This window comes from Panthera leo, chromosome D2 (genome assembly GCF_018350215.1).
Source record: "Panthera leo isolate Ple1 chromosome D2, P.leo_Ple1_pat1.1, whole genome shotgun sequence".
Classification (NCBI taxonomy): domain Eukaryota; kingdom Metazoa; phylum Chordata; class Mammalia; order Carnivora; family Felidae; genus Panthera; species Panthera leo.
This window is the reverse complement of record NC_056689.1, coordinates 29594930-29609469: the sequence shown is the minus strand read 5'-3', so window position 1 is coordinate 29609469 and position 14540 is coordinate 29594930. Positions and strand designations below refer to the sequence as shown.

Here is a 14540-nt window from a genome sequence, read left to right as displayed (position 1 = left end):
GCTGTCTCTCTGAAAATAAATATATAAACATTTAGAAATAATAATTTGAAAGGATATACACACCCCTATGTTTATTGCAGCATTATTTACAAGAGCCATGTTATGGAAGCAGCCTAAGTGCCCTCTGATTGATGAATGGATAAAGAAGATGTGAGATATATCTCTATCTATCTATCTATCTATCTATCTAATGGAACACTACTTGGCCATTAAAAAGGTTAAAGTCTTAGAGCCTGGTTGGCTTATTTGGTGGACCATGTGACTCTTGATCTTGGGATTTTGAGTTCGAGCCCCACACTGGGTACAGAGATTACTTAAAAATAATTGGTAAAATCTTTGTTTTTTAAAGGGGGAAGTCTTATCATTTGCAATAGCATCGATGGACCTGGAGTGTATAATGCTGAATAGAAAAGGTTGGTCAGAGAAGGACAAGTATGATTTCACTCACACTCATTTGTGGAATTTAAGAAACAAAACAAGCAAACAAATTGAAAAAGAGACAAACCAAGAAACAGACTCTTAACAACAGAGAACTGATGGTTAGGAGAGGAGAAGTAGGGGGGGATAGGTGAAATGGATAATGGGATTAAGCAGTGCATTTTTCATGATGAGCACTGAGCGATGTATGGAATTGTTGAATCACTATATTGTACACCTAAAACTAATATAACACTGTATGTTAACTAAACTGGAATGAAAGAAAATACCTGTGCTTAATAACTAGGATTTCCCCCAAAACATAACCTATACTGTCTGGAAGACCCTAAAATCATATAGATTTCAGTGCTCTTCTCAGATGACTGTTCAGGACTGACAGGTACCATGCAGTCTTCTGATAGCAGGCATTCAATACACAATTGTTGAATAAGTGAATGAATGAACAATGCCTTCATCTTACTAGTTGTCTAAATTTAGCAAGGTTGAAAAGACAATTGCAAAGGACTTCTATGTCCCAAAAAAATGCAATTTTTTTAAAGTTTTATTTTTTTAAGTTTATTTTGAGAGAGAACGAGAGAGAGAGAGAGAGACCACGGGAGTGGAGCAGAGAGAGAGGGAGAGAGAGAGAATTCCAAGCACTGACAGTGTGGAGCCCAATGCAGGGCTCAAACTCACAAACCAAGAGATCACGACCTGACCTGAAATGGGATGCTTAACCGACTGAGCCACCCAGGAGCCCAAGCCGCAATTTTTTTTAATGTTTATTTTTGAGAGAGAGAGAGAATGAGGGGGGCAGGGGCAGAGAGAGAGGGAGACACAGAATCTGAAGCAGGCTCCAGGCTCTGAGCTGTCAGCACAGAGAGGGACATGGGGCTCGAACTGACAACCCATGAGATCATGACCTGAGCCAAAGTTGGATGCCCACCTGACAGCCACCCAGGCACCCAAACCCTGCAATTTTTTTATTCAGCATGTAGTCTTTGCCCCCAGTAATTGGTTTTAGGGACGAGGAAAAGAGGAATAAAAGGTTATTTGAAATAAATCTATGGCTTTGATAGGTCACTGCCTCTAGCCCAAATTCTATCATGCTGCCAACACTGCTAAGGATTCTGGGTTATAAATATTTCATGTAAGATTTTGTAAAATTAGCCTAGAATAATGAACAGCTGTCTTTGGGAAGCCAGGCTCAGGAAAAGCAGTTTGTAGAGGAGGCCATGCATACAGAATGCAGGATCACAAAACAGCCAGTTAGTTTTTCTGCTGGTAACTAAGGACGCAGTTTTAAAATATGAACAGTCATTGCAGACAGCAAATGACAAATAGTAGAATATGTTGATGGCTAGTAGGATAAAGACTGGTTTTAACCAGTGCCTGTTAAAACTGAATTTTATTTAACAAAATTTTTTTTTAATGTTTATTTTTGAGAGAGAGAGAGAGAGAGAGAGAGAGAGAGACAGAATCTGAAGCAGGCTCCAGGCTCTGAGCTGTCAGCACACAGCTCAGTGCAGGGCTCCAACCCAGGAACTGCAAGATCATGACCTGAGCCACCCAGGCGCCCTGGGTTTTATCTTTTGAACTCAAGCTGAAAAACACAGTTGTGAAGAAGAAGAATGATCAAGGCTGAAGGGGCTGTGTCTTTACAGACCATATTTTCAGAGCTTAAAACAATGACTAGTGCACAGAAAGACCTCAGCATTTGTTAAACAAATAATGAATGACTAGATAAATGAAGTTACAAAGTTGAGTAAGGTTGGTAGCAAAATGTCTAGATCAAGAGAGGCTTATAACAGAGGGATCTGTTCTAGAATCAGTCCTCACAAGAGAGTTGAAGAACTCAGAGTAGTTGAGATGCAGACTCATTGTCACCACCCCCAGGAACCCTCCCTCCCATCTGGATCCTCTTCACTTTCAAGTCTAATTAAGGAATATTATCAGAAATCATTTTATTTCAAGCATCTTCACATCCTAAACTCCACATGACCTGAGCAGAACTCTTTAATTCTAACTCCCCATTCCCTCCTAAAAACATGCTTCTCCTGCACACTTCAACTTAATATGGCTCTTGATTCTTCTTTTCCCCTCATGACCTACATTTAATCCTTTAGCATGTCATGTGATTCTATTTCCAAAGTACATAACGAATCTATCCACTTCTCTCCATTCCTACTTTATCACCCTAGTCCAAACCACTCAAATTAATCTTAACAGAATCTAGCTTGTCTCCCTCTTACCTCTCTGGTGTCTTCCCCTACTCCTCCAATCTATTCCCTCCCTAGCAGCCTGGAGTGGTTTCTTACATATGCCAATCGGATCATGCCACGCTCCTTTAAAAATTCTACAAAGGTTTTCTACTGTACCTAGAATAAAATTCAAACTTCTCCCCTATAAAACCGTCTCTATTTGGACTCTCTACTCCTGCCCCACTCCACCTCACTCCACTACCCCCGTCTGTTCTAGCCACAGTGGCCTTTCCCAAATCCTTTCCTAAATTTGTTCCAGCCTGAGGGCCTAGCACTCTCTGGAATATACTCTACCAAAGAATCTTTACTGCCTTTCTTCCCCATTTAGTTCTCAATGTCACCTTCTACATTTTCAGAGGCCTTTCCAGATCTCTATAGCTAAAGTAGGCACCCCTTCTCATTAAATGTTTACCACATCACTCTGGTTCCTTCCTTAACAGCACTCATGACCTGAAATCATTTTGCTTATTTGTTTGCTTGCTCCATGAGAGCAGGACCTTCTTTATCTTGTTCATCACTGTATCCCTTATGCTTAGAAAAGTGAGAACAGTACCTGATCCACAGTAAACATTTAATAATGAATATTAAATACTGAGTGAGTTACACATTGCTTTTATACTCAGATTTTTTTTCCTGACAAATTGATCTCAGAGGAAAAGCAAGGTGTTTATCACACATACATAAATGTTATAGAATCTTAGAGTTGACTGAATCCTAGGCTTTCTGAGGCAAATTCAGAGCTATCCTCTGTATCAAATCTTACAACTGATCTTGATTTTTATGCTGGATAGGGACTCCATTTCAATTCTGCATTTCTTGAAATGACTAACATATATTATCAATGTTATTTTGTAGTACATATCCTTTTTTTAATAGTGCTTAAAAGTTTATAAACTTACCAAAATTCTCTGATAAGCAACTCAACCAATAAGATTTTTCTGGCACAGACAGGATCTCAAATATTCTTCAATGGATGAGATTTTAGTGTTTTCTAGTGTTTTTTAGTGTTTTCTAACTATGCAATGATGCCAAAGAAATATTATTCTCTGGCTTCAAATAAAGGAATACCTTTGAAGTATCAAAAATAAAACTAATTCTTGTAAGAAAACAAAAGAGTAAATGGAAGCTTTTATTAGTGAAACAAGTCAATTTATTATTTTCCAGCAAGGCCTTTTCCCTCTATAAATGAGACGACTACTTTACAGTACTTTACAACATAACTTAGTTTTTTGATGTTTTCAGAAAACGAAAGATTTCTCTGGAAATTAGGAAAGTAAATATTTTGGGAAGAATAACTACAGGAAGTTACTTTTCAATTAACAGGCTTGTCTACTGGTATATAACTACATAATTTTTCTTCTTAATAAAGCTATCAAGTACTAGCCAACAAAGAACCTACCTTTAGAAAACGGAGTCAGAAAGTTTCTACTTAAATAGGAAATAAGCAATCTAACATACCAATCACACATCACCTTAACAAGGCAATTTACATAATTAGGTATAAATTATTATCTTTATGTTGATTAAGGTCCTAGCAAAAACTCAATTGGTCTGTTATCTCAAGTTCAAACTACACTCACCTGGCTATAAAGGTAAACTTCACAATGGAATTGAGCCTGTTTGACTAAGGGAGAAACTCTCTTTAATATTGCACATTTTCTTTCATGAAAAACAAGGATTATTAAGTCAGGGCCATCTTGGTTCTGAATCTCTCCATTTTCGTTGGAAGAAGACTCACCATCTCTTTACTAAGCTCTAGCTCAACTTCTATCTCCTGGGCAGCCTCAGGGTGCTTTTCACAATAATCGACAATAAATTTGTAATGTTCCAATGATGTTGCCAAGTTTTCTAGCTCTTTCTTGGGATCTGCAGTGATGATTTTGCCATAGAGACGGGCAACTCGAAACTTAGCTAACATGGCAGGGCGAAGAACATCTTCCCCTATATGCTCAGGAAATACTTTGTTCGGGTCTCTCAGGGAGTCTAAAAAGAGCTGGTAGTACTTCAGTGCTGACTTATTAAGATTATTTATTTTTTTTACAATGTGTGAATCAGGATCCCTCAGCTTGTCAGCAATGGCAACCTTCAAATCCATCATATCATAGTAAGCATGTGCAATCTCAAACTGAATCTGTCTGTTGACCAACAGGTAATACTGTGGATTCAGGTCTACAATGAGGGGCTCTAACATGGCTATTCTACGCTTATGCATCTTGCACCGTCTCTCCATATCGGTCTCAAAGAATGCAAGCACCTTAAACAGAGCACTGTGGTCTTGGACAACTTCAATATGGTCAGTGACATAACCATCAATCTGAAAGAACTCTTTTGCCTCAAAGACATAGTGTTGACCCAATAAGAAAAGTTCTCTGGCTTCTTCAAAATCTAAAGGTCTCAAATAGCTCACTTTCTCTTCCACCGCAGAGATGGCATCACACAGCTCACCGGTTCCAAACTGCACGGCTTTTTTCCTTACGCTTTCTTCCTCATCTAGTTCCTTTTTCCTCAAAGCTCTAAGTTCAGACTGTTTATCAAGATCAAGCTCTCCTATGTTGTCCTGAAACAAAAACATAAATTATGGTTAGGTAGGACACTGATCTCCTGCTCTCAAATAATATGGCAAACTTAAGAGTAAAGAAAAGAAAGCCCTCTTCCAGCTGGAGTTAAAGAGATACTATAATCTTTTTTTTTTTTTTTAATGTTTATTTATTTTGAGAGAGAGAGAGAGCACACATGCATGCTAGCATGCAAGCAGGGGGCGGGACAGAGAGATAGGAGAGAGAGAACTCCTCCAAGCAGGTTCTGCCCTGTCGGCACAGAGCCTGAGTCGGGGCTCGAACTCACAAACTGTGAGATCAAAACCTAGGCTGAAATCAAGAGTTGGATCCTTAACCAACTGACCCACCCACACACCCCAGGAAGTACTATAATCTTAAATACCTTTTAAAACTTTCTTCTAATTATATTTCAATTGTATTAAAAATGTAAGAAACAGGGGCGCTGGGGTAGCTCAGTAGGTTGAGGGTCCAACCCTTGGTTTCGGCTCAAGTCATGATCTCACAGTTTCTTGAGTTTGAGCACCTCATCAGGCTCTGCGCTGGCAGTGTGGAGCCTGCTTGGGATTCTCTCTCTCTACCCCTCCCCGACTCATTCTGTCTCTCTCAAGATAAATTAATAAACTTTAAAAAGTGGTTAAAGTGGTAAATTTAAAAAAATGTAAGAGGGGGCGCCTAGGTGACTCAGTCAGTCCGTTGAGCGTCCGACTTTGGCTCAGGTCATGATCTTGCAGTTCATGAGTTCGAGCCCTGCATCAGGCCCTGTGCTGACAGCTCAGAGCCTGGAAACTGCTTTGAATTTTGTGTCTCCCTCTCTCCCTGCCCCACCCCTGCTTGCACTGTCTCTCAAAACAAATAAACATTTTTAAAAATGCAGGAAATAGGAAAAATTATTTAAATAAATTAAGCTGCTTATATATGACTTTCCTCTTTGGAGAACTAAAACTCATTTATAGTTTCTTCTTCAGGTAAGACAAATGCAAATGAAAGAACTTTAGAGACTCTGAAACATTATACATATGTAAGACTATAATCTACATCCTAAAATGTTTCACAGAGGTGTGCCTGGGTGGCTCAGTCGGTTAAGCCTCTGACTTCAGTTCGGGTCATGATCTCCCAGTTCATGAGTTCGAGCCCCGTTGTTGGGCTCTGTGCTGACAGCTCAGAGCCTGGAGCCTGCTTCAGATTCTGTGTCTCCCTCTCTCCCTGCCCTCCTTTGCTCACACACACTCTCTCTCTCAAAAATAAACATTAAAAAAATTTTTTTTAATATTTCGCAGAGATGCCATTAAGATTAATGATATATTTATGCTAGAAGGTATTCAGTGAAATACAGAGAAACGTTCTAGGTCTCAAAGACACTAAAGTGAAGATACAGTTTAATCTACCATCATAGTTAAAGTTATCTCCCCTACTTCTCAGGGAAAAAAAAAAAGTAAAATGGTTTAAAAAATAGACTAAGCTTGGGGCACCTGGGTGGCTCAGTTGGTTAAGCGTCTGACTTCAGCTCAGGTCACGATCTCACGGTCCGTGAGTTCGAGCCCCGCGTCTGGCTCTGGGCTGATGGCTCAGAGCCTAGAGCCTGCTTCCGATTCTGTGTCTCCCCCTCTCTCTGACCCTCCCCCGTTCATGCTCTGTCTCTGTCTCAAAAATAAATAAACGTTAACAAAAAAAAATTTTTTTTTAATTAAAAAAAAAATAGACTAAGCTCATCCTTCTCAATCAAACTGAACATGAACATCAGATCCCTCTGTGCTCAACCCCCAAGCCCTTTGTTCCTTCCACTCAACATTATCCCTAGATCTGCACTGTTCAGAACAGTAGCCATTGGCCACATTTGGATGACTACTGGGCATTGGAAATGTGGGAAGTTCAAACTGAGATGTGGGCTGTATGTATAAAATATACACCCAATTTCTAAGACTTAATACAAAAATAATTTTAAATCTCTTTAATTTAATACTGATGACTTATAGAAATAACAATTTTTTTATATTCTGGGCTTAAAGAATATAAAATTAATTCGCCTTTTTTTCTTTTATGACGTGGCTATTAGAAAATTGAAAATTACAGGGGTGCCTGGGTGGCTCAGTTGGTTAAGTGTCCAACTCCTGGTTTCAGCTCAGGTCTTAAACTCACAGTTTGTGAGTCTGAGCTTTGCATCATGCTCTGTGCTGAGGGCACAGAACTTGTTCAGGATTCTCTCTCTCTGCCCCTCCCCTACTCTCTCAAAATAAATAAATAAACCAAAAAATTTTTTGAAAATTACATACATGGCTGGTATTCTATTGCTATTGGACAGCGCTGCTCTACAGGTGACTCTGTTCACACCCATGGCTGCAACTGCCATCCATGGGAGGATGTATAGCTATAAATGTATAGCTACAGCCCACACCTCTTCTCAAGCTCCAGACCCGTAACCACAGCTCCCTGTATGACCTCTCCTCTAAGAACACTCAGAGGTTCTGCGTCCACGGGATGTCCACAATGGAACTCTATTCTTCTTCAGCAGTTTCCCATCCTAGTGTTGTTTTAGTGAAGAAGCCTCCATGAACACGGACAGCCAACAACCTAGGAATCCTCCTTGAGATGTCCCTCTGCTCTCCCCTTTATCCTTCACATTCAATCTATCACCAAGTCCTTTGCTTCCTAAATACCTCTGGAATCCATTCTTTCTTCTATCTCTTCTGCCAACATCCTAGATCAAGCTCCCTTCACACCTCACCTAGACTGTTCCAGTGGTCTTCTAACTAATCACCCTCCTCCACTGTTGCTTCCCAATTTATTCTCCATTCTGCTACCTAAATGATTGTCCCCAAACCCTTTAAGTCTTCATTCCTCGAAGGCCCTGCTCATTCCAGCTCCTTTCTGCCTCTGTCTTATATCTTCTGCTCTCTCACTCCACTCCAGACTCACAGGCCTTTGTTCCATCCCGTCTAATTCACACTCCCTGTGCCACAGAACATGCTGTTTCGGCTGGTTGGAATGCTGTGCCTTCTTTTCTCCAGTCTAACTAATTTCTACTCATTCCCAGAGCTTCCTTCAAATGTTACTTCCTCCTGTTGTCTTCCATCATGGGTCTCTCCTCTGTGGACTTATCAAAGTTGCACTTTTACGTGAAGTAAAAAGCCAGGTCTATTCTTCTTCATCACAGGACAATGACTAGCATAGAGCTGGCATAAATAAATTTGTGTAGGTCTTAAGCTTGGATTGAAGAACACTTTTCAGGTAAAAAGATGATCGAAGGATGAAATCAAACTAACAGTCAGATTAAGGAAAATCTGACTAATTCAATAGCTGGCAACTATTTGAGTTTAAAGTAAGCAGGTGATAAGTTCTAGTGTCCAGTCTGGAAAATATCAACTAAATGAAGGGTATGAGTTAAATTACAGTGTATTTTGCCTCACACAATTATTTCAAACCCAAGCCCTAAGTCTCCAAAATTGTATTTACTCACTTGCTTTCAGGCTGCTTGTTTATTTACATGTTTTTTAGACCACTTTCTGAGCAGAAGAAAGCCGACAGCTCTTCCTGGCTCCAACTTCTCTAGACGAAAGACTCCCAGTTCTCCCCACTTCCTTTCTTTCCCAAATAAGCCTCATCTTTACCCTCTACCTCTAAAATGCTCTAATCTTTGCATGACATATCCTTCTGGGGTTTTGTGATTTGTTTGTTTAGTTTCATTTCATCTACTGGTTTAATAGGTTCTATATTAGTGCTAGTAAAACTTATTGTACTTTAATGCATGCATGCAAAAAAAAAAAAAAAAAAAGCGTTACTCCTCCAGGAAAGTCTTCTATGTATCTACACTTAGTATATTGCAACCAAATGATTTATTTTTCTCCTTAGTGGTTAGAAACTAGGATTCAGTACAGATTAGTAATGATGATGATAACCATTAACATTTATTGAGGACTTAGTATGTCTAGGGCACTTTTCTGAGCCCTTTGCATATATATTAATTTAATTCTGATAACAATATTAAGTACTATTATTTTAAAAAATTTTTTAATGTTTATTTATTTTTGAGAGAGACAGAGCACAAGCAGGGGAGGGGCAGGGAGAGAGGGAGACACAGAATCAGAAGCAGGCTCCAGGCTCTGAGCCGTCAGCACAGAGCCCGATATGGGGCTCAAACTCACAAACCATGAGATCATGACCTGAGCCAAAGTAGGATGCTTAACCGACTGAGCCACCCAGGAGCCCTAAGTAAGTACTATTATTATTTCCATCTTCTTTGTGATAATATTGAGACAAAGAGAGTTTAAGTAAATTGCCACACACAAACAGCTATAAACTGGCAGGGCTGTTTCCAGATATATATTTTTCTAAAAATAATATAAATATACTTATATACTGTATAAAGTGTATAAAGGTTAGTAAGAATTGTTTCCTACCCTCAAATTGCTTATAGTCTAAAAAGAGGTGAAGGAATAAGATACGAATATGAACAGAGCTAATACAAAGCAAAATCTAAGTGATTTATGAAAGGCAATGAAAGTTCAATGGAGTTTAAAGGAGAGAAATGATATCTGTACAATATGAAGAATTACTCACTGAACAATTAATTTATTGAGAACCTATAATGCCTGGAGATAATGATAATATGAATATGATGCAGTCCCCACCTCTCAAGAAATTTATATTCTATCCAAAGAAGAGTCTCTAAGGAAGAAGTGGTATTTGAGATGGACCCTGAACACTAAGATTCTAAAAGGCAGAGATGGGAGAGCTAGAAATATTTGAGAGCATTCTGCATGCTTTGCATAATAAACATGCAATGAGCCCAATGGGCATAATTACCAGTTTAGGCTTTTACTTATATCCTGCTTATTTAAGAAAGAAAAGGCATTACCTGCATGGAAAGCTGGGCATTCTGCAGGAGAGTCAAACAATATTTGATCCAGCATCTTGCTATTTCTCCTTTTCTTTGATGATAAAGCTCTGGCACATCTCCTTCAGCTTCAGTAGCTAAAATCACATAACATGATTTATCTAAGTTAATGGTCACAATCGTAATTTGCATTGTGTATGACATTCTTTTTACACCACTTCTTCCTGAATTTAAGAGGAACAGATTCTCACTGAAGCAACAGGGAGGGAGAGGAGGGGGGGAACCCACCCAAAATTCCTACTACCAGAGGAAGTAGGAATAATCTCTGCTATTATTTTTGTATATTTCTTTCCAATTTTTTCTTATGTATTATCTGTAGGCAAAAACTAAGGTCACAATGTATATTCCATTTTGAATACAGCTTTTTTCCTTATATATTATACCACTAACATTTTACCCATATCTTATCAACTCTAACATTTTCAAGTACAGAATTATATAAAATTAAAGAGATGCTCCCTACTTTATATAACCATTCTTTTACTTCTGGGCATGCATTGTTTCCAATTCTTCTATAGCAAGCAAGTCTAAACAGAAAGATCTCTGTGCATAAACCTGTCTGAATTTTGGATTATTTCCTTAGGACAGATTCCTAGAAGGAGAATTTGCTGGGTCAGAGTTTGTAACATCCTTTGTAACGTGAAGCAACATTTTCCACCACCATATTAGATTTAATGCAATATTACTATGAATCTGTGTACTTTCCTCTGTAGTCCACCTTTTCCCATCAACACGGTGTGCCACCAACACCAAGTAGAGCAAACCCAGTATCCAGCTCTCCAAGGAGAGAATCAAGTCACTACATCCCGTGCAACACAGAAACATGGCACTGAAACAAGTCACTGATGGTTTGATTATCTCCTTCAGATGAACATTTGTTTCAGCAGAAAAAGTAGTTTTTGTCTCCAACAGTAAAACTAAGGAAACAACGTACAGTCGATTCTCATTATCTGTGGTAGTCGTGTTCCAAGAAGTCACCGTGAACACTGAATTAGCAAATGCTAAAACATTGCTTCTCAGGAAAATACACGGTTAGACTCCTTTGAGCTTCTGGTCGCATTTTTATTAACTGATTATTTTGACTGTGTTTCTGTTTAAAGATTCCTTATTTAATATATATTGTTGACTCATTAACATTGAACTCATAACCAACAGCACTACAACTTGTGCTAACACTGTCATTTCTCCATAAGGTCCATCACAGCCTTCATGTGCTTACACACACTGGACAGCACTTTAGCACTCCATTTGGAGGCCATTTTAAACAGTGAAATCGCCAACAAAAAAAAAACAACCAAAAATGTGAAAAATGGGGTACCAAATAAACCACAAAAAGGACATTTCTTTACTGTATGAGAGTTGAAACAAGAAGGCAGAGTGTTGCCTTGTTCAACATCAGCTGGGAATGCACATCTCAGGTGACTCAAATGTCTGCAAATGATCACAGAAGTGCCCCAAGTACTGTGTTCGGGGTTACAAGTTAATCATAGCGACAGGTGAATTTGCAAGTTTGGAATCCATAAATAATGAGGACTGACTATACTTTGGAACTTGTACTTAGATATGAAGTCCTTTTTCTTTCTTTTTCAGAAATAGCTTGTAGATCTGGGTACTTGACTTCGTTAAGGTTTGGAAGCAAAAATTACCCGGTTGAAAATTTAGTAAAATGTGCTCAGGGGCCCTGTGTAAGTATGTTACTGATTTTATAATAATAAAAAGTACGAATTTTTTTTAATTGAGGTACAACTGACATATGACATTTTAGTTGAGCCTTGAACAACACAGGTTTGAACTGCACAGTCCTATTTATACATGAATTTTTTTAGTACAGTACTGTAAATGTATTTTCTCTTTCTTATGGTTTTCTGAACAGTTTCTTTACTCTGACTTATTTCATTGTAAGATTAGAGTATATAATACATACACAAAATATGTGTTAATTGTTATGGTAAGGCATCTGGTCAACAGTAAGCTCTTAGTGATTTAAGTTCTGGGGAGTCAAAAGTTACACATGGATTTTTAACTACACAGAAGATAGGCGCCCTGACACTCCACATTATTCAAGGATCAACTATAGTGTTATACACACAAAGATTTGATGTTTGTATGTACTGTGAAATGATCATTACAGTAAGTCTGGTTAATATTTATCACCATACACAATTCAGTTTTTCTTGTAATGAGACTATTTTTTTTAATGTTTATTTATTTATTTATTTTGAAAGACAGAGAGAGTGCAAGCGGAGGAGGGGCAGGCAGAGAGAAAGAGAGAGGGAGAGAGAGAATCCCAAGCAGGCCCTGCACTGTTAGCTCTGAGCCTGACATAGGGCTTGAACTCTCGGCACACCAAGAGGTACATCTTTAACGTCTTATTATAAGGGGCGCCTTGGTGGCTCAGCCCATTAAGCATCCAACTCTTGATTTTGGCTCAGGTCATGATCTCATGGTTTGTGAGTTTGGGCCACACATCGTGGGTTTGAGCTCCGCATTAGGCTCCCTGCTGACAACGCGGGGCCTACTTGGGATTCTCCCTCTCTCTCTGCCCCTCCCCTGCTCCCGCTATCTCTCAAAATAAATAAATAAGCTTAAAAAAAAAAGATATACCCTCTTAGCAACTTTCCAATACTCAATACAATATTAGCTATAGTCACCATGCTATACATTACCATCCCATGACTTAATCATAATTGGAAGTTTATACCTTCCACTAAACAGGATTTTTTTCTCCTTCTTTTCCTGAATAATCATCTACTGTATATATACATCACGCTTTATTCATTCATTCATTCATTCAATTATGTCCAGGGACAGAATTTAGTGATTCATCACATACATGTAACACCCAGTGCTCATCCCAACCGATGTTTTCCCTAATGCCCCTCACCCCTTTAGCCCTTCCCCCACCCATCACCCTGCCAGCAACCCTCGGTTTATTCTCTGTATTTAAGAGTCTCTTACGGTTTGTCTCCCTCTGTTTTTGTATTATTTTTGCTTCTCTTCCCCTATGTTTATCTGTTTTGTTTCTTAAACTCCACATATGAGTGAAATCATATGATATTTGTCTTTCTCTGACTTACTTAGCTTAGCATAATACACTGTCCATGCTGTTGTAAACGGCAAGATTTCATTCTTTTTGATTGCCACGTAATATTCCACTGAACATATATACCACATCTTCTTTATCCATTCATCAGTCAATCGACATTTGGGCTCTTTCCATATTTTGGCTATTATCAATAGTACTGCTATAAACATTGGAGTGCATGCGCCCCTTTGAATCAGCATTTTTGTATCCTCCGGATAAATACCTAGTAATTCAACTGCTGTGTTGTAGAGTAGTTCTATTTTTAGTTTTTTGAGGAACCTCCACACTGTTTTCCAGAGTGGCTGCACCAGTTTGCATTCCCACCAGCAGTGCAAAAGGGTTCCCTTTTTTCCACATCCTCACCAACACTTGTTGTTGCCTGAGTTGTTAATTTTAGGCATTCTGATGGGTGTGAGGTGGTATCTCATTGTGGTTTTGATTTGTATTTCTCTGATGATGAGCTATGTTGAGCATTCTTTCATGTGTCCGTTAGCCATCTGGATGTCTTCTTTGGAAAAATGTCTGTTCATGTCTTTTGCCCATTTCTTTTTTTTTTTAATTTTTTTTTAATGTTTATTTTTGACAGAGAGAGAGAGAGAGAGAGAGAGAGAGACAGAGCATGAGCGGGGGAGGGGCAGAGAGAGAGGGAGACAGAATCCGAAGCAGGCTCCAGGCTCTGAGCTGTCAGCACTCGAACTCACATACTGCGAGATCATGACCTGAGCCGAAGTTGGATGCTCAACTGACTGAGCCACCCAGGCACTCCTCTTTTTTTTTTTTTAATGTTTATTTATTTTTGAGACAGACAAAGTGAGCAGGGGAGGGGCAGAAAGAGGGAGACACAGAATCTGAAGAAGGCTTCATGCTCTATGCTGTCAGCACAGAGCCCGATGTGGGGCTTGAACTCACGAACTATGAAATCATGACCTGAGCTGATATCGAATGCTTAACTGACTGAGGTACCCAGGAGCTCCTGCCCATTTCTTCACTGGATTATTTGTTTTTTGGGTGTTGCATTTGGTAAGTTCTTTATAGATTTTAGATACTAACCCTTTATCTGATATGTCATTTGCAACGATCTCCCATTCCGTCGGCTGCCTTTTAGTTTTGCTGACTGTTTCCTTCACTGTGCGAAGCTTTTTATCTTGCTGAGGTCCCAACAGTTCATTTTTGCTTTTGTTTCCCCTGCTTCTGGAGACATGTCAACTAAGAAGTTGCTGCAGCCAAGGTCAAAGAGGTTTTTGCTTGTTTTCTCCTCTAGGATGTTGGCAGCTTCTTGTCTTACGCTCAGGTCTTCGTCCATTTTGAGTTTATTTTGGTGTATGATG

At 39.1% G+C, this 14540-nt stretch overlaps 1 protein-coding gene across 1 annotated transcript in view; it reads right to left on the bottom strand.

Annotated features, from left to right (window-relative positions):
* Nucleotides 1-3810: 3810 nt before the first annotated feature.
* LOC122202439 (kinesin family binding protein) overlaps nucleotides 3811-14540 on the bottom strand; it is a 34876-nt gene continuing 24146 nt past the window's right edge. Inside the window, exons 6-7 of the mRNA XM_042908805.1 lie at nucleotides 10089-10204; nucleotides 3811-5235 (exon numbers count right to left, since the gene is read on the bottom strand). Of these exons, the coding sequence (XP_042764739.1) occupies nucleotides 4360-5235; nucleotides 10089-10204 (992 nt within the window). The 3' untranslated portion in view covers nucleotides 3811-4359. The remainder of the gene's footprint in view (nucleotides 5236-10088; nucleotides 10205-14540) is intronic.